General features: G+C 42.7%; 1 protein-coding gene across 2 annotated transcripts in view; it reads right to left on the reverse strand.

Annotated features, from left to right (window-relative positions):
• TKT (transketolase) overlaps positions 1 to 25,579 on the reverse strand; it is a 57,812-nt gene extending 32,233 nt beyond the window's left edge. Inside the window, exons 1-4 of one of the 2 annotated variants that reach the window (XM_033926162.1) lie at positions 25,558 to 25,579; positions 15,039 to 15,156; positions 12,382 to 12,495; positions 7,295 to 7,392 (exon numbers count right to left, since the gene is read on the reverse strand). In XM_033926162.1, the coding sequence (XP_033782053.1) occupies positions 7,295 to 7,392; positions 12,382 to 12,495; positions 15,039 to 15,122 (296 nt within the window). In that variant the 5' untranslated portion in view covers positions 15,123 to 15,156; positions 25,558 to 25,579. Of the gene's footprint in view, positions 1 to 7,294; positions 7,393 to 12,381; positions 12,496 to 15,038; positions 15,157 to 24,934; positions 25,180 to 25,557 lie in introns of those variants that run through there. The other variant, XM_033926161.1, reaches the window with a different exon arrangement.
• Between the last annotated feature and the right edge of the window lie 1,784 nt (positions 25,580 to 27,363).

A 27,363-nucleotide genomic window follows, 5' to 3' on the forward strand; every position in this document is an offset into this window, starting at 1 on the left:
AACTTTACCCCCCTTCCACCCCAACTCGTCTTTTTGTCAAGAATTATGTTATTTGGTTTGTCTTTTTTTGTAACTTACTTCTTTTTTAAAAATTTTGTACATCGCTTAGTAAATCGAATAAGCGATTCATCAAATATTAATAATAAACCAAACTTTATATACCGCCAATACCGTGAAGTTCTATGCGGTTTACAAAAGATTAAAAGAAGGTACAAATTGATTGAACTTAAGAGAGGTGAAAGAAAGCGATTAATAGGTCAAGGATGGGGGAATCAACCTAGCACAAGCCTACTGCACAAATCTATCCGTTCTTTCTGGAGCTGAGGGCTCAAAAAAAAGACAAAAAGTTATTAAAGCCACACCTTAGCACAAGTTTTAAGCATAGACGTGTTTCTTAAGAATAAACTGAAGGAATTTCTTGGTTGTAAAATTCAAATGTTCCCTGATGTTTCAAGGGAAACGCAAAAACGTAGGCGTGACTTTCTTCTTTTAAAACCAGGGGTCATCTCACTAGGGGCTACATTTTATTTAAGACATCCCTGTAAGTACATTGTTCGTTATCACTCAACTAAATATGCATTCTTTGAGCCTCAACAATTGACTAATTTTGTGGTTATGTCTCGCCTGGACAAGGATAAATCTCAATCTTGAGCTCTAAAAAGGAAACTCCGTTCCCAATGTATAGAAACAGCATTACTTTGTTGTATTGATTTTTTTTTTTTTTTCTTAGGTCGCCAGTATAATTTCTTGGATCTAACGAGGACTTGAGCTAATTTCACCATAATAATTCTTCTTGTAATTTTGCTTAACTTTTGTTAAGTATGAATTTATTGTTTAATGATTGTAATATGCTTTGGTTAAATTTGCTTTCTGTACAAGTTATGCTTGATAATATATTGAAATCAATAAAAAATACTTAATAATTAAAAAAAAAAAAATCAATGCATAGATTTCACAAGGCAATTCTAAACGCACTGGGTTTCCTAAATTCATATCTCTTCAGGTAAATTATGTACAGATGTAGGTTTTTTTTTTTTAAACTAAGCTGTGTTAAAGCAGCAAAAAAACCCAAAACCAACCCAAAAACAGCTTAACATGGGACACATTAATACAGTCCACATTAGCGCCTGGATAGTTTTTTTTAATTTTTTTGTGCTAATTATCTCCCCCCCTTTTTTTTTACGAAGCCGTGTTAGGCTTAATGATCACTGGCCGCAGGGATAGGAGCTCCGATTCACCTAGAATTCCTACGAGCGCTGGAGTTAATGCCATTGCAGCTGGCGATAAAAAAGCCTAATGCGGCTTCATAAAAGAAGGGAGGGGGGGTTATATTTTTTGAAATTTGGGGGGGGGGAGGTGGCATGTTGGGGCACCAACCCATTATCGCATCTATATTACGCATACAAAATAAAGGTGATGTTAAGTGCTGGTGCGGCATCTTTAAAAATGGACTGTTCACGGATGGCGACAATTGCATGTGTCGTACAGAATACACTACTCCGAAGGTGGCTGAATGGATTTAAGTACTACTTCACACCAACAAAAAAAAAAAAAGAGAGAGATCAAAGGCTTCAGATCGCTAAGGGAGAAAAAAATCTCAGTGTTGCACAGAACAAGTGAAAAGCAATAACAGGCTATCACCACTGGCTACTGACTTCTGATATTAAAATCAGAAGAAGCAAATACATCACCGGGTTAAAAAAAGACCCATATGTTGTTATAGATATTATCACCAAAACCCTCAACACATTGTAATTTTTTAATCTCATATATATCTAATACTATTCTCAAAAACAAAGGTGTAACAAGTACGACTTATCTTTGCCCACAGCAGAACTCCGGTATCCAAACCCCCCCCCCCCAAAAAAAAAAAATGTAATCCAAACTGCAAGTCCTTGAAATAAGCAATTATTCACATATTGCCAAATAAGGAAAGAACAGAGGTTCCCCTGATGCAGCGGTGGCGAAACAGGGGCCCTTGACGGAAACCCAGAGTTGATTTACGCCTGTTCGGATGTTTCGGTTTTCTTTTCCTTATTTGCAATACTTCGATAATTGCTTATTTCAAGGATTTGCAGTTTGGATTACATTTTGCGGTTTTTTTTTTGGATACCGGAGTTCTGCCATCTTTGAACTAGTGTGACTGTGGGCAAAGATAAGTATTTTGTTACTTTTTTTTTTTTCAACTGTATTAGATTTATAGATATATAAGATTGAAAAATTACAATGTGTTGAGGGTTTGGTGATAATATCTATAACAACATATGGGAGTTTCTTTTAAACCGGTGATGTGTTTGCCTCTTCTGATTTTAATATCAGAAGTCGGTAGCCAATGGTGGTAGCCTGTTATTGCTTTTCACTTGTTCTGTGCAACACTGAGGGGGGGGGAGGTTTTCCCTTAGCGATCTGAAGTCTTTTATCTCTATACTAGTCTTATAGCCCGTTACATTAACGGGTGCTAGAATATATGTGTGTGTGTGTCTGTCTTTATTTCTTTCTCTCTCTCTCTCCTTAGCCACTTTCTGTATTTCTTTCTGTCTTTCTTTTTCCTCGGCTGTCCATCCATTCTCCCTTCCTTTTACCTTCCCTGTGTCCACCATCACCCCTTCACTGCTCCCTTATCCAGCAGCAACCCTTCTCCCTTTTTTTAATCTCTCCCCTGTCCAGCAGCACCTCTTTCCTGTCCCCCTGTCCAGCAGTAGGCCTCCCTTCCTTTTTCTTCCCCCCTAGCACCTCTTTCCTGCTCCCCCGTCCAGCAGTAGGCCTCCCTTCCTTTTTCTCCCCCCCGTCTCTTCCCCTGTCCAGCAGCACCCCTTACCTCACGTGTGCCCTCCGCCAACAGCCGCCTCAAGCCACCGCGGCCTGCAGCCGCCGATAGCTGCCACGGCCTGCAAGCGCCGACAGCCGCCGCCGCGGTCTGAAGACCTGACAGCTGCCGCGGCCTGCAGACGCCGACAGCCACCACAGCAGACAGCCTCTGCACCACCCGAAGCCGACATCCGCCTTGGGAGAGAGAGATGCGTGGAAATGCGCATGCGCGCTCCTACCTGCGGGGACCTACAGCGCACGGAAAACGGGAGCATGCAGGTCAGAGTGCGCATGCTCGGCTTAGGCTTTTATTATATTAGATTTTTTTGAGTGTTTTTTTTGTGCGTGTGAAGTAAAACATTAGCATGAGGCCAGAAATGAAAACAAAAAAGACATTTTTATGGCTACAGCAAAACTAGCCTAAAGGCCATTTCTTACTGCAGCTTAGTAAAAGGGCCCCAGAGATAACCAAGAGCACTGAATAACCATTTTTGGTATTTAAAGGGAGAAAAAACAAATGTTACTATGACTGGGCAAGCTGAAATATAGGAACACAAAGGCAACGGCCAACATCGGGGAAAGAATCAACAGCTGAGCAGGTCTAGAATGTTATGGCGGGTTTCGTATCATTTGGGCCTTGATAAATCTGACCCTTACAGGTGCCTAATTACAGGGTCTTTTCTGCAGTATTTTGTCTGTTTGTGCATGGTTACTTGTGTGCTAATTTTTTTTTTTTTTGGAAGAGAGCATGTCACGGGCAGAGACTGGACATTCCTGTGTTACTCAGATAGCCTGTTCTGGTTAGCATACACTAAGGGCTCCTTTTTACTAAGGCGCGCTAGAGTTTTTAGCGCACGCAGGAAATTATCGCGTACTACACTGCGCGCAACGCTTCTAGAACTAACGCCAGCTCAATGCTGGTGTTAAGGTGTAACGTTCGTTAAAGCCCTAGCGCACCTTAGTGAAAGGGGCCGTAAATGGAAAATGCAGCAGACTTAACACGGGAACATTAATCACTTCCTAAATAAGAGGACGTGCTTCCGTGTTCATCTGCTGCAGGTAGCGTTAAGACCAAAATAATAAAACAGATGTGCCCTGAAAAGTGCCATGTTAAAAGCTGGGCTTAGTGAGTGGGGAAAGTCCTGTGTTAGAGACCTGCATTTTAGTAAAAGGGAACCTAAAGAAGGATATTAAAATGCTGGAAAGGGTGCAGAGACGAGCAACGAAGCCTGGTATGGAGAACTTGGAATGCGAGGAACGACTCAAGAAACTGGGACTGTTCTCCCTTGAGAAGAGGAGACTGCGAGGGGACACGATTGAGACTTTCCAAAATACTGAAAGGCATCGACAAAATAGAGCAGGAAAATAAATTATTTACCTTGTCAAGTGCGACATGGACAAGAGGACATGGACTGAAGCTGAGGGGGGGGGGGAGACAAGACCAGGACAAATATCAGGAAGTTCTGCTTCACGCAACGAGTGGTGGAAGCCCGGAATGCTCTCCTAGAGGAGGTTATTATTGAATCCACCGTTCTAGGATTCAAAAGCAAATTAGATGCACATCTCCTTACGAGAGGCAAAGAGGGATACGGGTGACTAAAACTACATCAGGTGTGCACATCAGGTGTGGATGGGAGAACATTGCAGGGGAGGAGACATAGGCATCCTGGGACTGTCGGCCAGAAGAAGCCCTTTCTGGATACGTCAATCGCTCCTCCTAAACTTACTTGCTCCACTTCATCACTGACGCTGACCCATTCTGCTTCTATTCCTTTCTCTCCTCTCTTCAACCTTCCAAAGTATTTAGATCAATGCTGTCTTTTTAAAATGTTTATTTTATTTTTATTTTTCCTCTAACTCTACTTTTCACTTCTCTATTACCCTCCAGGTACTTTAGATAGATTGTGAGCCTTCGGGACAGTAAGGGAATTTTTCAAGTACCTTTCTTATTTCTAATCTTAATGTATATTTTCTGTAAACCGCTTAGAACCTAACGGATGGAGCGGTATATAAGAAATAAATTACATGACATTACATTACATGGACCATTTGGCCTTCATCTGCCATCATGTTTCTAGGTTTCTATAACCATAAAGCTCTATGACATCACAATGCAGGCAAAGAGCCTTAGCCAATGGGAAGAAGATATGCAAATGTTAAGAGCCTTAGCCAATAGGGAGAGGAGGAGATAGTGGATGCTGCAGAATTCTACTGTTCAACGGCTCCCCCTTCTGCTTCTATTCCTTTCTCTCCTCTCTTCTACCTTCCAAAGTATTTAGATCAATGCTGTCTTGTTAAAATGTTTATTTTATTTTTATTTTTCCTCTAACTCTACTTTTCACTTCTCTATTACCCTCCAGGTACTTTAGTTAGATTGTGAGCCTTCGGGACAGTAAGGGAATTTTCCAAGTACCTTTCTTATTTCTAATCTTAATGTATATTTTCTGTAAACCGCTTAGAACCTAACGGATGTAGCGGTATATAAGAAATAAATTACATTACATTACACCTGACTGGGCCTCCGCGTGTGCGGATCACCGGACTCGATGGACCTTGGGTCTGATCCGGTGATGGCAGTTCTTATGTTTGACCTGGCTTTCTTTTGAAATCTTGTCCTATTGCAGTCGGGATGAAAGATCAACACAATTCAAAGTTTATATTCACTGTGACACAGCAATTTTAATCTAATAACTGCCAGAACCAGAGGGCGCCGACTTCCTCATTCCTGCAGTCTTATTAAGCAAGGTTGCAATCACCATGTTCAGGTGAAAATGCCAGTCTGATTTGTATTGCCATCCCTAAAATGATCACACGATTGCAAAAGTGGCCAGCCTTGGGAGCCGTGGAAATGTATTTTACGCTCATTCTGTACTTGTCCGAGTACCGAGAATTCAACCCCTTTACAGAAGATTAGCAGAAGGACAAATTGCCCTCTCTGCTTTAGAAAGCTACATGTTTAACATGTAATATCATCAATCAATAAGAAAATAATGGTGGTGGAAGTAGTAGTAAGAAAGGTTTGGACACGTTCCTGGAGGAAAAGTTTGGACAAGTTCCTGGAGGAAAAGTCCATAGTCTGTCATCGGGAAGGACATGGGGGGAAGCCACTGCTTGCCCTGGATCAGCAGCATGGAATGTTGCTACTTTTTGGGGTTCCGGAATCTTTTGTTACTCTTTGGGATTCCAGGATCTTACTCTTGAGATAATGGAATGTTGCTACTCTTTGGGTTTTGACCATGCACTAGTGACCTGGATTGGCCACCGTGAGAACGGGCTACTGGGCTTCTTGGACCATTGGTCTGACCCAGTAAGGCTATTCTTATGTTAAAACAAAATATTTACATGGACATACTTGTAAGGCTGATCAATCGTGTCTGAATGTTTGTTTTTTAATTGGTTTTTTAAAATTTTTTTTTTTTTTAATTGGTTTTTTTTTTTAAATTGTTTTTTTTTTTAATTGATTTTGATAACTCATACTGCATCTAAATTGATAGAAACTGTGAGCCTGATATCCCGAAGGCAGTGGCGGGAGCCACTTTGTGAAGACTTGAGTCTGACTCCTAAGACAATTTCTGCAAGTTGGTCCAGTCCGGGGCTAGATATGCAGCAGCAGAAGTACTTAACTCCCTGGAATAGCCCAGGCTAGCACAACAGGGCAGACTTGAGGTGCACAAATGCTGTCTGAAAATTGACGAAGCAACACTTAACCTGCAGGGAGAGAATGGTCGTCACTGGTAGCTGTACAGGAGTGTTCTTGGAAGGATAAGACCTGCCATTTTGAAGATGCAGGCAGGAGGCAGTGGGTATCCCTCCTACTGAACTTCAAATTTAAGGTATGGAGGGGAGTCAGGGGATCATGGGAGGTCGGGGGGATCTGGCTTTAACCTGTGGCAGGAGGGAGTGGGCATCCCTCCAACCAAATTTTTTTTAAGTTCAAGGGCATCGGGAGGGGGTGTGTGGTGGGGTCCGGGCATTATTGAGAGGGGGGGAGCCCCAGAAGGGAGATGGATCAGGATCTTTTTTTATTATTATTATTATTATTATTGCGGGTGGGGTGTCTGAGCTGTCAAGCCTTACTTTTCCGTCAGTGCCTGAGCCAAATAAGGCATTGCACAGAATGCTCATTAGAATACTCCTTGTAATCCATTGGCATAGGATTCTCGGAGGCTGTTACGACACTCGGTAGCAGCCATGGAGAACCCTTTTGCGCATCGGTAGGAGGGTTTTCCTGCAAGTGAAACTGCTTCAACAAGTCTTACTCGCGCGGAAAACCTCTGGTGCATCGGGGCCTCAGATCTCGAAAGAACCCATAACCAGACTTTTCATTCACAAAATGGGTGCGAAACTAACAATTTAAGCATCGCCATATTGCCCCGCCAACCTGCTTCACGTTTAGTTTGCAAGGATCATTTCAAAGGGTACGTGGACAATTTTTGCTTTCACAAGAGATGCAAGGTGGACTGAAAGGCAGAGGAAAATAAATTACCTGGCTTTATCGAAAAATTTGCCAGTGTAGGCCATGCCACAGGCCGCACCTAAGCCTTGACCCAGGGATCCAGTAGCTACATCAGTGAATGCTTGTTTCTGTTCAAGGGGAAACAAAAAACACAAACATTTACTAGGCAAAAAAAAACCCACCAGTATGCAGGATATTAACAAAAACAAGAGCTTGAAATTTTTAAATTACAGCCACACAAAGGGTGGTGATTTACTGTGAAGATAGTATTGGACGGTTCAACGTTCATTCGGGAAGGCTTGTGGGTACTGCGCAATATTCACTGAAGAAACAGCCAACGGTGCAATCTGAAAGCACCAAACACAATGTGGCAACGCTTCTCTCTTTACACACACGAAGAGGAAGCTGAAACTTCTATGTACACAGACTTCCTGGGAAACACACTGGTGCAGGTGGCTGCTTAGACAATACAGAGGCCCTGGCCCCCAACAACATTCCACCTGCAAGGTCAAACTTGTCAGCGCTGGAACGTTGCTTCCCTTGGAAAGCATTCCTGTGAGAAAGTATATTATTTGCACCCCACTAGCTGTCTCGTTACCTAAAATCACGTTCCTGGAGCATTCTCGCACCACACCCCATCTAACACCAGAAAAATACCCTATTGTTAAAAGGCAATTCTATTTATAACATTTATAAGTGTGTATCTACATTTAAAAAACACACACACACACACATCAAATCTTTCAGAGGTGATTCAGGAAATTATAGACCAGCGAGTGCCGGGCAAAATGGTATAGACTATTTATTTATTTTTAAAATTTATATACTGTTTTATTCCAAAATGGTTTACAAACAGTTACAGACATAAAATATTATAAAATTCAGAACAAGGTTAGAACAAAAACAAACAGATTCAATCCTTGCATAAAATCAATTTCTCATAAAAATGCATCTACAAATAATTGTGTTTTTTCAGCATTTTCCTAAATGAGCTCTTATCTCTACATTTTCAGATTTGCCCAACCAGGCTATTCCACAACGTAACTCCCTGCACGTGTAAAAGTCATGGCCTCCGTTTCCACATATTTAGGGTTAGCCTTCGTTTTCAGCAATGCTGAACTTTCAGAGCGCAATGATCTTAATGGTTGATACTCGGACATCAAACCTTTAAAAAATTCAGGGATCGTGTAAAAATTGGCGACATATCAATAATTGCTATTACAAAGAACAAAATGACATAGCATATACACGTAAGCATCCCTCTCTCTCTCTTCCATTTCCCACTCTCTCCTCTTTGCCTTTCCTCTCCCTCTCTCTCTTTCCTTCCCTTTGTAAGCCGCCTTGAGCCTGAATAGGTATGCGAGGACGCACAAAGAGAAGACTAGATTAGATTAGATAAGCGTGGATTAATGAGAGAAAGCCATGGTGAATTTAGTCAAGGGAAATCTGGCCTCACAAGTCTACTGCATTTCTTTGAAGAGGTGAATGAACATGTGGATAAAGGTGAGCCGGTTGATATCGTATATTTGGATTTTCAAAAGGCATTTGACAAGGGGGGATGATATATATATTTGTCATAGAATATAATTTTGATTGAATTTAAGTGCTGTTAAAATGTAAAATGTCTGTATAATATGTTGCACTTATTTTTGGCTTTAAAATTAATAAAGTTGTTTTTTTTTTTTAAAAAGGCATTTGACAAAGTACCTCATCAAAGACTTCTGAGGAAATTAGAGAGTCATGTACTATTATGGGGTGTCAGGTCAAAAGCGCGCCGGGACAAAGGCGCGCCCAGACAATTGCGCGCAGCGCAGAGGCGCGCGCTGCTCTAAATTACTGTTTTTAGGGCTCCGACGGGGGGGGCGGGGGGAACCCCCCCCACTTTACTTAATAGACATCGCGCCGCGTTGTGGGGGGCGTGGGGGGTTGTAACCCCCCACATTTTACTGAAAACTTCACTTTTTCCCTGTTTTTAGGGAAAAAGTTAAGTTTACAGTAAAATGTGGAGGGTTACAACCCCCCATAACGCTGGCGCGATGTCTATTAAGTAAAGTGGCGGGGTTCCCCCCCACACCCCCCCCCCGTCGGAGCCCTAAAAAAAGTAATTTAGAGCGGCGCGCGCCTCCGCGCTGCGCTCAATTGTCCGGGCGCGCCTTTGTCTTTCGCGCTGTTGTCTATGAACCCTATTATGGATTAAGAACTGGTTGAAAGACAGAAAACAGAGTAGGTTTAAATGGTCAATATTCTCAAAGGAGAAGGGTAAATAGTGGGGGGTTTTTAACAAGTCTTACTGGCACGGAAAACCTTTTGTGCATCAGGGCCTCAGATTTTGAAAAAACCTACAATCAGGGGTTCCCCAGGGGTCTGTGCTGGGTCCACTGTTTTTTAACATCTTAATCAATGATCTAGAGATAGGAATAACTAGTGAGATAATTAAATGTGCTGATGACACAAAGTTGTTAAATCACGAGAGGATTGTGAAAAATTGCAAGAGGATCTTGTGAGACTAGGAATTAAAATGGCAGATGACGTTCAACGGGAACAAGTGCAAAACGGTGCATTGGGAAAGAGGAACCCAAACTATAGCTATTGTGATGAAGGGCTCCATGTTGAGGATATGTTGAAACCCGCAGCTCAAATATGCAGCAGTGGCGAAGAAAGCAAATACAAATTTAGGAATTATCGGGAATGGAATGGAAAACTAAAATTAAAATATTATATTATAATGCCTTTATATTGCTCTATGGTACAGCTGCACCTCGAATACTGTGTGCAATTCTGGTCGCCGTATCTCATAAACGATATAGCAGAATTAGAAAAGGTACAAAGAAGGGTGACAAAAATGACAAAAGGAATGGGACAACTTCCCTATGGTGAAAAGCTCTTTATTTTGGAGAACAAATGGCTCAGGAGTGATTATGATGGAGGTCTATAAAATATTGAGTGGAGTGGAAAGGGTAGATGTAAATCGCTTTCCAAAAACACTAGGATTAGGAGGCATGCATTGAAGCTACTAAGTAGTAGATTTAAAACAAACTGGAGGAAATATTTCTTCAGTCAACATGTATTTAAACTCTGGAATTCATCGTCGGAAAATGTGGTGAAATCAGTTAGCTTAGCAGGGTTTAAAAAACGGTTTGAATAATTTCCTTAAGAGAAGTCCATAGGCCATTACTGAGATAGCTTGGGGAAACCACTGCTTATTCCTAGGATAAGCAGCATAAAATCTGTCTTACTACTTGAAATCTTGCTAGGTACTTGGGACCTGGGTTCATCCACTGTTGGAAACGGGATACTGGGCTTAATGGATCTTTGGTTTGTCCCAGCATGGCAGTTCTCAGTGTTGCCACACCTTTCACATTTAAATAAAAGTGTTCACAATTCTCCATTATCGGTCATAATGCAAATATGTCCTTTAAAAGTTAATAAGTTGCATGTCAACACTATAATCAGAAGCTCTTTGCAGGAGATGTGGTTTGTAAAGGAAGTGACACATTCTCCCCTGGGGAACACTGGGATCAGCTAGACCAGGAAGGAAGGATCACCAGGTAATTCTACTCCTAGGACAATTCTGCAGAATTTGAACAAAAAAAGGGTGTGGCACAGATAATTTGCACAAAAATAAAACAGGGGAAGCAAAAGCACAGAACCAAAGTGGAATTGTCCCAGTCAGAACGGTGCACACCAAAAGAGTGTCTTTCAACTCACAGTGATTTGAATTGCTTCACGTCTTTCCAAAGCCGCGTTTAGAGAGATTGTGCATCTTTATACCCTGTATGTTTCTTTATATACACCCGAAGACTCGTAAGACTCCTGATGCAGGCCGAGTAGGCCGAAACATATGCATGTCGGGTCACTGGATGAATTTTGGATGAATAAAGGCATTTGAATTGATCAGATGAGTTGAAAGACACTTTTTTGGTGTGCACCATTCTGACTGGGACAATTCCACTTTGGTTCTGTACAGATAATTTGCACAACATTTTGATTTAGGCTTGCAGAATTCTTCAGCACTGACTGCTCAGGCTAGGAGGACATGACAGGCTGAGCAGCTGGAAGGAGACAGCAGCAGTGGCAGCAGCACCAGGCAGGCCAGGAGGAAGGTCTGCAAGGCAGTAATTGGTGCTAACTGGAAAACTGGTGACTGCCAGATCTTACGCAGGCCCCGTCTTTCAGCCCGAGTTCAGATAAGAGAGTAATGCAGGCCCCCAGCCCCCTATAATAAATGTTTCTCAGCCCCTCCAAGTCACCTCTACTCCCTGGCAACAGCATTAGCCCCCATCCATCACTATAAATCCCACTTCTGAGCCTACCAAGCATCCCTGAAGGTCTACTCGCTTCTGCCCCTAGGCTGTCTCATCAAAACCGATGGGAAACTTTAACCCTTTCAGAACCAAGGGACATATTTGTCCCATAACTTTAAAATCCTATAAATTTTGATTGGGATAGTCTACAGTTCTAAATTTGATATGTACGGATTCCATATGATACTGCCTTTATGTAAACAAACTGGTTCCGACATTCATTCATTAGCGTCGTTGCCAGATTGACGAGAAGATTCACTTGCCACACTGTCCATAAGCCAGAAGTGTGATTTTTTTTAAAAAAAATAATGATATTTCACAAAAAAAATCAATTTTTTGGCATCTGCAAGTCCTTTTTACCATAAAAATGTCGTCAAAACCACAAAAATTGGCCTACGATCTTTATGGTCCTGAAAGGGTTAAAAAAAAAAAAAAAATGCAGGTGCCAGCTCATATTCGGTGCTGGAACTTGCATAGCCAAGCGCCTGCATTTAAATTTTCCCACTTAGCTATGTGGGCTTTGGTACCGAATATTGCCAGCACCTGCATAATGCTGGCTCCTCCCCTGTACCGCCCCCGCCATGCCCATTTTTTCGATGGACAGTCAGAGCCGATATTCAGCGGCACTGTCCAGTTGAGTAACGCTGAATAGCAGCAGTTGAGTGGCCCCGAGCCTCTCCAGCTTGCTTAAAACACTTTGAATAATCAATCCAACAGTATATTAAGATGCTTGGGTCCTTCCACTGAAGCCAGCTTAGATCCAGGGAAGGAAACATATACCACTGCTTACAGCATTAGCCTTGGAATACTCACAGGGACGGGATGGCCGTCTAAAATGGAATCAATTTTTCTTAGGGTCAATAATTCTGCTTCTGGCATGAACCCAGCCTCTGCCCACGCGGCGTACAAAATTGGCGCTGCATGGCCCTGGAAGAAGAGAGATCATGAACACATATGGGCATCTCTATATTCAAATCATGCTCGGGCTGTGCAGGATACAACACAAGTAAAATGTCATATCTAGCTAGACTGGTGAAGAGATAGTGATCTAGTCAGAAAGATGGTGCATTGCAACATTTCTGAATGATTCATGTTCCAATTTAAAAAAAAAAAAATAAATAAATAAAAGTTATCAACCGTCAGAGAACCCAGTTTTGTCTTACCAGCAGAGAAAAGCAGTAAATGAAAGCAGATGGGCCCATCCTTTCTGCTCAGTTGAGATTAATTCAAACTAATTTCCACTTGCAATCCTACGGCAAGTCACCCCCTCCCCAAGACTTTATCAAACATCTCTTCTGTTAATCTCCTCCACATCCATCGTAAGCATGACTAAAATCCATTATTGTGTATCGCAAACTGTGCGCCATGGCCCACTAGTGTGCCTTAGAGATAATATATAGTAAGGCCTTAAGTATGTATCAGCCTATAGATCAAGTAATTGTTGACAAAAAGGAAGTAAAAGGGAAGATAATTCAATCAATGGATGGAGTGATTAAACAATCGACTCTCACAAAATTAATAACTATATCAAGGCCATAATGGCATCTTAGCAAATCAATTTTTGATCAATAAATTCTAAAAATATATTCATAAAAATATTAGTATTAAGTCACAATCCCTATTGAGTGTTTGAAGAAACCAGTGGTGGACATATCATAAATTATACAGACTTCAGTCTTTGGAACCTCTTATGATATATACCATTGCAAGTTCCTGTCTTGTATATTGTTGTAATCATCTAGTCTGCCTTGAAACATTCCAGGTGTGCTGCCAGATGCTGGGGAGGAGGAAAGGCGCCAGCCAACTAATCTAATCTAAGGCTTGGCTTTATATACCGAGTCATCATTCAACGAAAGCTCGACTCGGTTTACGATAGTTAAGTTAACATATAAAAGACCATAAAAGAAAAATAAGACTGAATTTGAAAAGGTTAATTTTCGAAGTGTGCCTACACCTCGACTCGAGTTTCGCTCCACACGTCATCAGGAGCCCATATCCCGCGAGTTTATCCCCTCCTGGTGACGCGTGGAGCGAAACTCGAGTCGAGGGGCCGGGGGCGCATTGATTATTTTTAAGGTGTTTTGGGTTCATTTTGTTCACATCTCCAGCAGAGCCTGTTCATCGGAGAAATGTTGCATCGTTCCCAGATAAGGATACCTTTTGATCTGGGTTTTAAAAGTTACACAAGATGCACTTTATGGGACTATACTGTGGTTATGATCAAGTTTAAGTTTCAAGTTTATTTAAAAAAGTTTGGTGTCAGGTCAAAAGCGCGCCGCGACAAAGGCGCGCCCAGACAATTGAGCGCAGTGCGGAGGCGCGCGCCGCTCTAAATTACTGTTTTTAGGGCTCTGACGGGGGGGGCGTGGTGGGGAACCCCCCCTTTACTTAATAGACATCGCGCCGCGTTGTGGGGGGCGTGGGGGGTTGTAACCCCCCACATTTTACTGAAAACTGAACTTTTTCCCTGAAAAAGTTCAGTTTACAGTAAAATGTGGAGGGTTACAACCCCCCAAACCCCCCATAACGCCGGCGCGATGTCTATTAAGTAAACTGGGGGGGTTCCCCAACAAAACCCCCCGTTGGAGCCCCTAAAAACTGTAATTTTGTGCGGCGCGCACCTCCGCGCTGCGCTCAATTGTCGGCGCGCGCTTTTGTCTTTCGCGCCGTTGTCTATGAACCAAAAGTTTGATTTGATCGCAATATCACAATCCAATGGAATTTACAAATTCTCTGTACTGTTCTCCCAGGGGAGCTCAGAATGGTTTACATGAATTTATTCAGGTACTCAAGCATTTTTCCCTGTCTGTCCTGGTGGGCTCACAATCTATTTAATGTACCTGGGGCAATGGGGGGGGGGGGGGATTAAGTGACTTGCCCAGGGTCACAAGGAGCAGCGTGGGATTTGAACCCACAACCTCAGGGTGAAGCTGTAGTTTTAACCGCTGCGTCACACTCTCCCTTTGTAGTAATCCCTGCAGCTATCATGGTTAGTGAGGCTATTACATAAAAGCCCCCACCCCCCATGCTTATTTAAGCTTGGAATTTAATGGATAGTCCCCTAATAGAGTCCACTGAAGCCTTTTTGCAAGCTTGGTGTTCTACTACTGCTCCATGCCAATGCTACCACTGCAAGGTTTTTTGTTTTGTTTTTAACCAGGTAATCTCACTCCTTCGTCAGGGCAGGTACTTAAGGCAAAAGGGGGGGGGGGGAGGGAGGGAGGGAGAGTAGATATGGAGCGATTCTCTGAAGCTGTGGCACTGAGACTAGAGGGGGCTCAGTTTACGAAACTGTGCCAGATCAGTGTGCATTGCCTCCACTTTACGCCAGGTGAGTCTCTCACATTAGTTCACTCATCCCTTTAAAGAAACGCATACCGCACCGACACTAGATACCCCAGGTAGATTCTTATTCTGCTCACCTGAAACCCCGCCCCTGCCTGTCACTATTAGAGGAAACCGTTTCTCACCTTGGACATCACAAATCTGTCATTGTTTGCATTTCTGGGATCTTGAGCCTTGAACTTCATGGTGTGGAAAAAGAGCACAGACATAATCTCTGCAGCACTGGCACATGATGTCGGATGTCTAAGAATTAATAAAAATAAAAAGAGAGAGAGAGAGAGACAGCATATCTATTATTCCAGACTCTGTGAGAGGCATTTTCAATAAGACGTCTAAATCCAATTTTGGACGTTTCCCCCCAAAGAAGTCCAAAGTCGGAGTTAGAGAGACTGCCATTTTCAGAACCAACCCCAAAACCACCAGATGTCCAAAATTCATTTTTTTTGAAAATTGTCTACTTAGACATCCAGTTCGCCATTTTCAACTGCAAAAACATCCAGGTTCAAAATGTGCAAATCCAGACCATTTGGACATGGGAGGAGCCAACATTGTAATGAACTAGTCACGCTGAGCAGTGGGGCACCTTAGTGGGGGTGCCAGATGTACATCTCGCCGTTAAGCCCTTACAATGTATGCTGGGCCCTCCAAAACTCCCCCCAAATCTACTATACCCCATCTGTCTACCACCCCAATGGGCCTCATGGCTTCAGTACAGTAGAGTTTTGGTGGCCTCACACTTTCCACCACAAATGTAGCGTTTAGAGCGGCTTATGGGCCTGGGTCCTCCTCTCTATGGTTCACTAGCCACTCACCAGGCTAGTTAAGGTACCTAGTCCAGCTCTAGTAGGCTTTCCCATACCAGGGCTGCTCTTTCACAGACATTTATTGCAGCTGTACTCACTCGAGGAACGTAGAGAGAGAGAGGAGACATGACTGAGACGTTTAAATATATCACAGGCCGTACTGAGGTGGAAGATGATATCTTCTTTCTTAAAGGATCATCGGCCACAAGAAGGCATCTGCTAAAAATCAGAGGAGGGAAATTTCATGGCGACACCAGGAAGTATTTCTTCACCGAAAGAGTGGTTGATCATTGGAACGAACTTCCACTGCAGGTGATTCAGGCAACCAGCGTGCCAGATTTTAAAAGTAAATGGGATACACATGTGGGATCTCTACAGGGGTAAAGTCGAGGGGGTAGGTCATTAGAGTGGGCAGACTTGATGGGCTATGGCCCTTTTCTGCCATCATTTTTCTATGTTTCTATTTAGATCTTTCTGGGGTGGGAGGGGTTAGTGACCAGAGGGTAGTATTTACAAGGGCATTCTTGCAAGGCTAAATGCAGTTTGTAATTTTATTACATTACATTAATTTTATCCGGAAGAAAAGTGTTACCTCATACAAATACTTTCATATGAGGGGCAAAATAAGCATTTATACATTTAACTCGTGCTATTAACGTCTATGATAGACTAACTTGAAATATCTCCAGACTACTTTTTCCACTTTAGATAGGAGCTTAAAAATCCTCTCTCTCTGTATAGCTGTCCACTTATGGTTACAAAATGTTATTACAAACTCAAAAAACAGCTCTATCTTTGTTATTTTTCATAAGACGTAAGGTATTTGCTACTATAAATTATGCTGATTGAGAGTTAACGATATATTTAATGTATTCAAAGTATTTATTAAGAGTATTTATGGTTGTTTTACAACTTTATTTATGGTGTCAGGTCAAAAGCGCGCCGGGACAAAGGCGCGTGTAGACAACTGAGCGCAACGCAGAGGCGCGCACCGAAGAAAATGACTGTTTTAAAGGGCTCTGACGGGGGGGGTGGGTACAGATCGCGCCGCGTTGTGGGGGGTTTGTAACCCCCCACATTTTACTGAAAACTTCACTTTTTCCCTAAAAAACAGGGAAACAGTTAAGTTTCCAGTATAATGAGGGCGGTTACAACCCCCCAAACCCCCCACAACGCCGCCGCGATCTGTATTAAGTAAAATGGGGGGTTCCCCAACAAAACCCCCCGTCGGAGCCCCTAAAAACACTCTTTTTCTTCGGCGCGCGCTTCCGTCTTGCGCTCAGTTGTCGGCGCGCGCCTTTGTCTTCGGCGCTTTGGTCTATGAACCTTATTTATACTTATTTGTATATATTTGCAGGGGGAATTCCTTGATAAAGCCCTCTGGGCGAAACATAGGTCTATGTCGGAGTATCTACCCCCACCCGGGTAGATGAAGATGAGTATATATATATATTTAAAATAAAATAATTGAAAATAAGATAATTTAAAGTATCTAAAGCATTTGAAATGTTGAGACCAATGACGACTTTGGGTGCCTGAATTCTGTATGTTTAAAAAAAGTTTACTTGTATATAGGTGGCACCACTGAGGTCTATCAGTTAAGTACGACTCTAATATTGTTATTTACAAAATGCTATGACTGCCTGTCTAAACTTCAGGAGTAATTGTACTAATCTAGTATACATAGCCTTAAGGTCAAACAAAACCCACAGAGAATTTGAACTTTAGTGACCTGTAAATCAAAAAGAATGAACTACATTGCTCACTTGGTTTTCTTGGTATGTTGTTGCATGCAGGTTAGGACTCTAGGAGTTAATGCCAGGAGCCCAGAAAAAAAAAAAACAACAACAACACACACCTCTGTAAATATAGTTCTTGGAGTTGCTAAAGCAGGGGTCCCCAAAGTCCCTCCTTGAGGGCCGAATCCAGTCAGGTTTTCAGGATTTCCCCAATGAATATGCATGAGATCTATGGGCATGCACTGCTTTCAATGCATATGCATTGGGGAAATCCTGAAAACCTGACTGGATTCGGCCCTCAAGGAGGGACTTTGGGGACCCCCTGTGCTAAAGGTTTTCAGGCTATCCCTAATGAATATGCATGAGCCAGATTTGCACGTCTCCCACCTCCATTATATGCAAATCTCTCTCGTGCATATTCATTAACAAAATACCCAAATAAGAGCTATGTTTCACACCGCTTCTTATGCTAAAAATGTAAGTCTCCCTCCAACTTAGGAATCAAGGAAACTCTTATATCTTGGCATCCCAAGTCCTCTAAATTTTCTTCCCACTTCTACCTCTAACCCTCTGTTGTAGTTCCTTCCTATTTCTCTTACTGTAAACCGCGTCGAGCTCTACGAACGTGGAGATGATGCGGTATACAAACCTAAGGATTAGATTAGATTAGATTATACATAATTCATCATTTATTATAATAATATAGCACCATCAAAACCTTTAAAACATATTGTAACATTGTTTCATACTAAACATACCCACAATTATTCTCCCAGTGAAACCCCCCCCCAATCTATCCAACACATAGGGCTCCTTTTACGAAGGCGCGTTAGGGCCTTAACACGCGGAATAGCGCACGCTAAAATGCCGTGCGCGCTAGCCACTCCCGCCTCCTCTTGAGCAGGCGGTAGTTTTCCAGTGCGTGCGTTCGTAAAAGGAGCCCGTAGATTCATATGCATTAGGGATATCCTGAAAACCTGACTAACTGGGGGGGGGGGGGGGAGGGTCCCCTAGGACAGGTTTGAGAACCAGTAGGATAGAGGGATGTACGGGGAAAACAAATTTGTTCCATTTCTTTTTCTTTTTTTTTTTTTAGCATGCACAAAAACGACCTCAGCACACCGTAAAACTAAAATGCATTTAGCATATCCCTACCACGAGTTAAATTATTTAAACCCATGCAAATACAAGAGAGAAAATTAGTAGTAAATTATCACATACCTGAGTAATGCACGCACACGCATTCTAAAATCTAACCACCATGCCTTATACTTTTATTAGTACATATACCATAGGCCTCATATAACGCTGCTGTTGGAGTCCAACATATCTGACCACATTATAAGTGAATTTGTGTTATATGGTGGTCCAAAGAATAATAAATGGCAAAAAGAAAAACATGACCATGTTGTAATCAGGCCAGCGTTATTTCGAGCTGTGTTATATCGAGTCTATGGTGTATTTATACACATGAGTTATCCCTGTAATCTACATGCTTGTTTAAGCTTTCATTCCGTTAAATTGTAAAAAAAATATATACATCACCATATCTCTATGGCTTCTGGGCTTGGAAAAGAAAATATTTTAAGCAACCTGAAACAATGGACACGGAGGTAAGTGAAACGAGAAAGCACAGAATTTCTTTAGCCCGCTTTCCCCTCCCTTCTCATAAAAAGGAATCAGCTTGAAGACTCGGAACAGTCACCTTTCCGTCTTCAAGTCGCATCTAACGGCGAAAGAAGCCACAGACTAACATTCACACATTAGCGTGCACTAAATCGATTAGCGCACCTTGGTAAAAGCGGGGGTTAGTGTTTCTTTTGTTTAGGTAGCTATCCACCCACCCCACCCCCATTCCATTTGTCAACCACTTAGATTTAACTGTGTTTATGTTTGCAGTGTATCAAATAAACTGAACTTTTATTTAATCCATTCAGTTTTCTATACTGTTCTCACAGGGGAGCTCAGAATGGTCTGCATGAATTTGGGTTTCCTCTTGCTGGCCTGGGGCTATGCCACTTCCTTTCACAAGCAGAGAATACATTGACCACTCATGCAAAGCATATTGAGCCATTCTCGTTTTTATTTTAATCTGAGTTTAGTTAACTGCACCTGATCAAGTTCAAAACCTTTAACTATGCAAGCAATAGAAGGCTATGGAGCTAATTAAGGTCAGACTTAATGATGAAAGAATTCAAAATTCATTGAAAATGGGGAGGTTTTCTAAGAAAAAGTATTCCCTGGTCTTGAGACGCATTCTATGCACCAGACAAAAGTTTTAACTCTAAGGGCCTCTTCTGTCAAACTGCGATAGCAGTTTTTAGCGCAGGGAGCCGCGCTGAACGGCCCGCGCTGCTCCCGACGCTCATCGAGTTCCTACGAGCGTCGGGAGCAGCGCGGGCCGTTCAGAGCGGCTCCCTGCGCTAAAAACTGCTATCGCAGTTTGACAGAAGAGGGCCTAACCCCCTCTTCTACGAAACCGCGTTAGCAGCTTTGAGCGCAGAGAGCCGTGCTAGAAATCGCTAGCGCGGTTTCGTAGAAGAGGGGAGGGGTAAGTCTCAGACCTGACACTTCCCCATCTATAAAACCTGTAACCAAGCCCAGAAAAAGCCGAGCAATCATCAAATTTTAAAACAGGATCATTTATGCTCAAACTCACCCCACCCGCTGGGCAAGGGCCCTGGTGTTGAGAAAGCTTTCAACAGCAATAACTTAAAGTTGGGTAAATGATTACACACAGCCAACGAAATACTGTATATTATTCTTATACAACAAAGTCAGTTATCACGTGTTGCGAAATGTTAACTGCTCGTGAAGACATTATTAGCTTCTGCATTAATAATACCTTATGAACTCTTGGAGAGACAATGGGTTTGGAATTTATAAGTACTGAATTCGTCTCGAGCCTCAGCATTTAGTTTTGGTTTTCTTTTGGTATATATATATTTTTTTTGTCTTTGTAAAAACGTTCTGGACTCTTTTTGCATTTGGGCTTTTGTCCTTAGTACACCTATGTTCAAGAGGATAGTACTGTACTATTCTTTTTATTTTTTTTAGAGACCAATGACACTGTTGCGTTGAATTATATGGGCATATTTATTTCTGAGATCTCTTTTTTCTCCACAATTTTTGGGGTGATTAAGCCATATAGTGTTCTAGTGATACAAAGGTCTTGACTTAGGGGTCTTTAATAATAGTAATTTTATTCTTCTATATCGCCAAAGCCATAGTAGTTCAAGGCGGTTTACAGTAAGAGGAGCTGGACAATCAGCGAAGATAGGTACAAAGAAGGTTTTAAAGTACATGAAGCGGATACAGGAATAAGAGAGCAGGAACCTGCTGCAAACAATCAGCGAGAGAGGGGCACTGGACAGACATCAATACAAGTAGGCCGAGAGTAGAGCGGGAATGAGAGATCGTGGTAAAAGATCCCCTTTGTGGATTGTTTTTCAGTTGTTTATATAAAGTATAGTGAGGTTTATCTAAATTTTTACAAGCAAGTTGGTAACGGCTAAATCCCAACCTGGCTTGCCCAAAACAATCCACCCAACGGAATACATATTACATGATATGCAAAACTCTTGGCCAGTTGGTTAATTTACAAAGGCCATGCGGGCTTCATTAGTGGAGGAGTAGCCCAGTGGATAGGGAATTGGGATGACAACCAAAGACGCCCCATTTAAATCTCACTGCTGCTGCCGCCGCTGCTTTGATCATGGGCAATTTTAGATCAAGCCCTTTGGGACATGGAAATATGTAGAGTACCACAAAGCACTTCACCTCCAAATGAATAAATTGGTGGCTGCTCTGGTTCAGACAATAACCTGCCTTTTAGATCATATTTTTTGGCCAAGTGAACCCTACATCCATCCATGTTGTTTGTGCTCTCTCAATGCAGAGAAGATGTTTCATAGGGTGAAAAAGAAATATTTCAAACACTGAGATACTTTGGCTTATTGACAAAAAAATTAATATAATTTAATTACTATTTATTGGCCCAAAATTGAGTCTGTACGTTAAAGTAGATGTTCAGCCTATTTTCGACTGAACAGGGGTGCATGACAAAGCTGCCTCCCTTCCCAATTTGTACCTTTGCTTAATCTTTGTAAACCACACAGAACTTCACGGTATTGCGGTATATAAGCTGTTATTATTATTATTATTTCCCCCTTTTGGTTAACTTACCCTCTGAATGTTTCGTTATTTATTTAAAATTTTTCTATACCGCTTACGGACTAAATCAGGGGTGTCCAACCTTTTGGCTTTCCTGGGCCGCATTGGCCGAAAAAAATGTTTCTGGGGCCGCGCAAACGCTGCAGCAAGACAGAGGAGGGAGCCGGCAAGACGGTAAACACCAGGGGGCAGCAGAGGAAAACACTGCATCGCCCTCGACCGGAGGCCGCACAAAATACTTCATGGGGCCGCATGCGGCCCTTGGGCCGCAGGTTGGACACCCCTGGACTAAATGGTTCACATGTCTCCAACATTTTCCCATAATAAGAGATTTGTTAAGTGGGGATGTAGGTGGGTATTATTTTATTTACCTTACAATATGTATGAATTAATTAATGCATTTTGAAGTATTAGGTTAGAGTTTCTGAAATAGGGAAGGCTTGGGGTTTTTTTTATTTTATTTATATTTGTCATACATATTAAATGATTTACATATTATCTAAAACATTATAAAAATATGAATATAAATATGATATATTGTACTTAAAGTATTCATGAAGGAAAATCAAGTGTGTGTTTATAAGATTATATGTATTTTTCCGATACACTTGTAATATGAAAAAATGAATAAAGAAATAAAAAATAAATAAATAAATAAATTAAAAAATAAATAAATAAATAAATGGTTCACATGAGTTAAAACAAACATCATAATGATGAGAAACTAAAATCTTAAAATTAAGAGGGGAGAACTACCTTTCCTTTTCCAAAGAACTGTTAAGTCATAAGAATGCGGTGACAATTGGGTTTTTAACTGTTTCTTAAACTGAAACCGATCGATACACCAAAGCATTCCACATCTTTAACACCAGCTATGCAGAATATCATTGCTCTGGTGTCAGCATAGTAACCTTGCTTCCTTGAGGTTAATAGATTTTTATTTTCGGATCGTAAAGATCTGCCTGGTTTATAGTTCACGATGACTTGTTGAAAATACCGTGGTGTTTGATGGATCACAGAAATAACCTTGTGTTGTACTCGAAATCAGTATAATTTCTTCAAAATTGGTGTCATGTGTGTCATCCTATCTACACCCAGGCCGCAGCAATTTGTATCAAGTGTACGTTGGGAAAATTCATGGACTCCATACTGCCCCCCCTTCCTACCCCCCAAGAAAAAAAACCTCCTTATCACAAAATCTTCAAGAATAGTCTGCATCAGGGGTGTCAAAGTCGGTCCTCGAGGGCCACAATCCAGTCGGGTTTTCAGGATTTCCCCAATGAATATGCATGAGATCAATTAGCATACAATGAAAGCAGTGCATGCAAATAGATCTCATGCATATTCATTGGGGAAATCCCAAAAATCCGACTGGATTGCGGCCCTCGAGGACCGACTTTGACACCCCTGGTCTACAGGTAGTTAAGATTGTGAGCCTGCAAGACAGATAGGGAAAATACTTTAGAGCACTTGATTACTAGTCAAGTTTTATTAAAATTTGGATGTATCGCAATATCATAAATTCAAAGCGATTTACAATTAAAAACAGGGTTTTAGTTATTGACTACAACACACACACAAACATTACGGACTTATACATAGGGGAAGTGGGAAGAACTACAATAAGCATAGTATAGAAAACACGAAAGGTAAGTACAATGGGAGGGTAAGAGTTTTAAAAGTGTAATAAAAAAGTAAAAGGAAATTTAAAAGATTTTTTTTTATTTTTCAAGACTTGAGACAAAGGAAACGCAAGTTTCTGCAATGAACGGGGTCAAAAGAAAATCCGACGATTATGTCTCAAAGGCATCCTTATGCAACTTAGCGATTTTTCTTCCTTAATAAGTGCTGGTAAAGATTTCCATATTCTGGGCGCTGTAACCACAATGTATTGTAAAGTACTTTGGGTGAATCTCTTCATAAAAGGGCAGTTAATAAATCCCAATAATGAAATATCCATAAATTCATGATTGACAGATCAAATCCTAAAGTAAAAAGACTGGAGAAGGAAGAAGGGAAAGATTTGTACAATTTAAAGAATCCCTAAATACCTGACCACGTTGCTCATCTTCCCTAGCTTTAAGAACAAGTAGGGCTGATGCCAAATGGTGGTCCTTGACCCACATTTGAGTTGCACATAAAAGTATAGGCATAATTTATTCAGGTTTTATCTATGCATGAAATTAGCATTCTTAACGTTCTTTTTAACTCAAGCCTCAAAAGAACTTGATTACCGCAAATGCACATCTGCTTCATGAATGCCGGTTCCTTTCACACCTGCAAAGCTCAATTCATGATCAAGTCTAAGGCCGTATTCATTTATAGCATGGGTTGCTCTATTCATGCCCCTTGGAGCTTCCACTCTTTGCATGGAAAGCACCCACACTTTGGTTACAATGTACCCTACCAGAAGATGGGAAAAGAAATCCACAACTCAAGCACAGATTCAGTTGTTCACTCTGTAAAAAAGTGAATACTATGTTTAGTCTTCCTTTCCATGTAATTCTTTAGGAAGACTATTACTTTTGTTAACTTTTAAGTACAATTAAGCCACTTCCCTAAAAAGCTTACAGGCAATTTGCTCAAGGTCACAAGAAATGTCTGAGGTGGAAGTCTGATATAAATTCTGGTTTTCAGTCTCTTGTGCTCAATAGGCCACAGCTTCTCAGACTGGTGCTACTGAGAAGGAAATACAGTACTGTAGAACAACCCATCTTTTCAATGACAGAATTACTCCAGTCACCATGCTTTTATCATTTAAAAATAAAACCCCAAACCTGAAAAAAGTCATATACAGTACTTTCTGTTTAAGCATTGAGTCTATCAAGATTTGCAATACTTTGTTTCAAGCTATAATATAAAATAACCAGTTAAAAATGGACATTGTATTTATTCTGTTCCTCTCAGATGCATGCCATCTCTGTAGTTTCTGACATGTCTATTTATGCACCCTACAAATATATCTTCCGGGAAGGCCAGTAAAATCTAACCAGAGTAAATAGTCTAAAATCATCATCATCATCATCAAGGGATTAGAAAGGTTGCAGTGCTCCTTGGCGATTGGGGGGGGGGGGGGGGATGGAGTCTAGCAGATCGAAGCCACTGACTCACTGTCAATGCCAGTCCTTGGTAAACCTGATCCGTGCCAGGTCTTGACCGGGCAGAACTCACCTTGGCTCCAGGCTCTACTACCCCGCCCAGCCGAGTCCTTTTGCTATCGGAACGATTGCAACCATTTCTTTTTTCTTGCAACATTCAAACTCAAGGCTATGGCTGTCCTTTCTTCTCTTTAGCTCGCCTACTCACCCTGAGCCTGCCGCGGTGGTGGCTTTGATGGAATTAATCCGCAGCCTGTTGGCCGTGTCCTTCAGGGCCTGCAGCGTCTGCTGGTCGGGCTTGTGATAATCCGCCATGGCGAAGCAGGAATGCGGCGCGCGTGCGCCTGTCAGGAGGGGCGATCGCTGATTGGCGCAGCAGGGGCGCGAGCCGGTCACCCGCACGGCCCAGGGGGATCGGCCGAGTCGCTGGAGGCTGGAACGAGGGAAGGAAGCGGCGCCGATTCACTTATAGCAGAGGCAGAAGGGGAGGAGTCGCCGCTTGCGCAAGGCCGAGGGAGACGGTTAGAGTGGCAGGCGCGACGTGAACCTGTCCGGACACGGAAAGGGAGTGTTAACAGCCGCAAGCTAGTTTAAAAAAAAAAAAAAAAAAAATAGGGGACAAGCGGATGCAATTCAAAGCATCACCTTGGTTTTTGCCAACCTTTTTGTCTCCCGTGCAGCATTCAAATAGACCAATAGGGCAGCTGCATTAAAGCTAGGTGCTGGACTAACATAAGGTAATGCAACTCCCACCGTCTTTTATTTTATGCAGGAAGCTTGGCCTGCCTGTCTGGCTAAAGCTTGACTAAGACTGAAATAGAAGTTGCTTACCTGTAACGGTAGTTCTCCTTGGACAGATGGATCTTACAGCCACACAAGTGGGGTGACGTCCCCTTGACGGAGCCGACCCGGCAGTCTAAAAGCTGCAAAGCTCAAGAGCTTTGCACATGTGCCAGCCCTCCCCCTACAGGGTCCCACCCCGTACCTATATAAGCCCACCCCCAACCGGCAAAATCCAGTTAGGTATAAAGCTGGCGGCAACAATAGGGGAGGCTGGGCGGGATTGTGTGGCTGTAAGATCCATCTGTCCAAGGAGAACTACCGTTACAGGTAAGCAACTTCTATTTCTCCCTGGACAGGGATCTTCCAGCCACACAAGTGGGTGCCTCCCGAGCTGAAGGTAACAGAATATAATCATGCTATTATAATAATAATAAGCTCTGTTACCTGAGATGGAGAGGAGGAGGGAGGTTGACGCCTCATATAGCCGCTTGCAGGACAGTAGAACCCAGTGATGCATCTGCGCCGGATTCCACATCAAGGCAGTAGTGTTTGGCAAAGGTATGAATCCTGGACCAGGTAGCCGCTCGACAGATCTCTTGGAGAGGAGCGAGGCGAAGGTTAGCCCAGGTGGTAGCCATAGCTCGGAGGTCATGAGCCGTGACATGCGGAGGGATCTCCAGAAGAGCAGGACTGGAGGTAGATGCGTAACAGCACGCAATGAGCTGTGTAATCCAAGAGGACAATGTCAGCTTCGTAACAGGTCTAGGAGAGGAAGATGGGCGTATGGAGAGGAACAACTGAGACGGGCGCTGAGGAGTCGCAGTTCATTCCAAATAGATGCGGAGAGCTCTGGCACAGTCCAGCGTGTGGAGTCGTTCGGCCTCCGGCGAAGGGTGAGGTGGTGGATGAAAAGTAGGCAGCACAATGGATTGGTTCAAATGGAATGCTGATACCCCCTTGGGCAGGAATTTAGGATGAGTCCTTAACAGTACTTTATCATGAAGAAATTGTGTATAGGGACTATAAAATACCAAGGCATGTAGCTCTCCAATGCGGCGAGCCGAGGTAATAGCAACGAGGAATAGAGTCTTCCAGGTAAGAAATTTGAGTGGTGTAACTGAGAGAGGTTCAAATGGTGGAGCCATGAGAGCCTGCAGCACAAGATTGAGATCCCAGACCGGTGTAGGAGGTCGTAGGGGAGGATGAAGACGAAGAAGTTCTTTGAAGAAGCGCTTGACCACTGGATGGCGTACCAGAGAGATCGCGTCTACGGGATCATGGTACACTGAGATGGCCACCAGATGTAGGCGAATGGAGTTGTAGGATAGTCCGCAGACCTGCAGAGAGGTAAGGTATCGGAGGACCTGAGCCAAGGGGGAGGTGCTGGGGTGAACCCGACGGGTGGAGCACCAGCTCTGGAAACGTGACCACTTGGCGGCGTAGGAGCGTTGAGTCGCAGGAGCTCTAGAGGCAAGAGGGGTGTGTAGGACCTCCGGAGGGAAGGCCGCATCCCCAGTCAGCGTGGGAGCAGTAGCCAGGCTGTCAATCTGAGAGACTTCAGATTGGGATGTAGCAGCTGCCCCTCGTGTTGCGTGAGAAGATCCGGGAACTGCGGGAGAATCCAAGGAGTCTGAGACGCCTGGTTGAGGAGGACGGGGAACCCAGCTGGTCGTGGCCAATACGGTGTGATGAGGATCAGGGAGGCCTTGTCTGCGATGGCCTTTTGAAGGACTTTACCAATCAGAGGAATCGGAGGAAACGCATAGAGGAGATGCTGAGACCAGTGGAGGAGGAACACGTCTTCTGCCAGACAGGTTGTTTCTCCGTACCTGGAGCAAAATCTGGGACATGTGG

Source organism: Geotrypetes seraphini, chromosome 17, assembly GCF_902459505.1.
Source record: "Geotrypetes seraphini chromosome 17, aGeoSer1.1, whole genome shotgun sequence".
In the NCBI taxonomy this organism is placed as follows: Eukaryota; Metazoa; Chordata; class Amphibia; order Gymnophiona; family Dermophiidae; genus Geotrypetes; species Geotrypetes seraphini.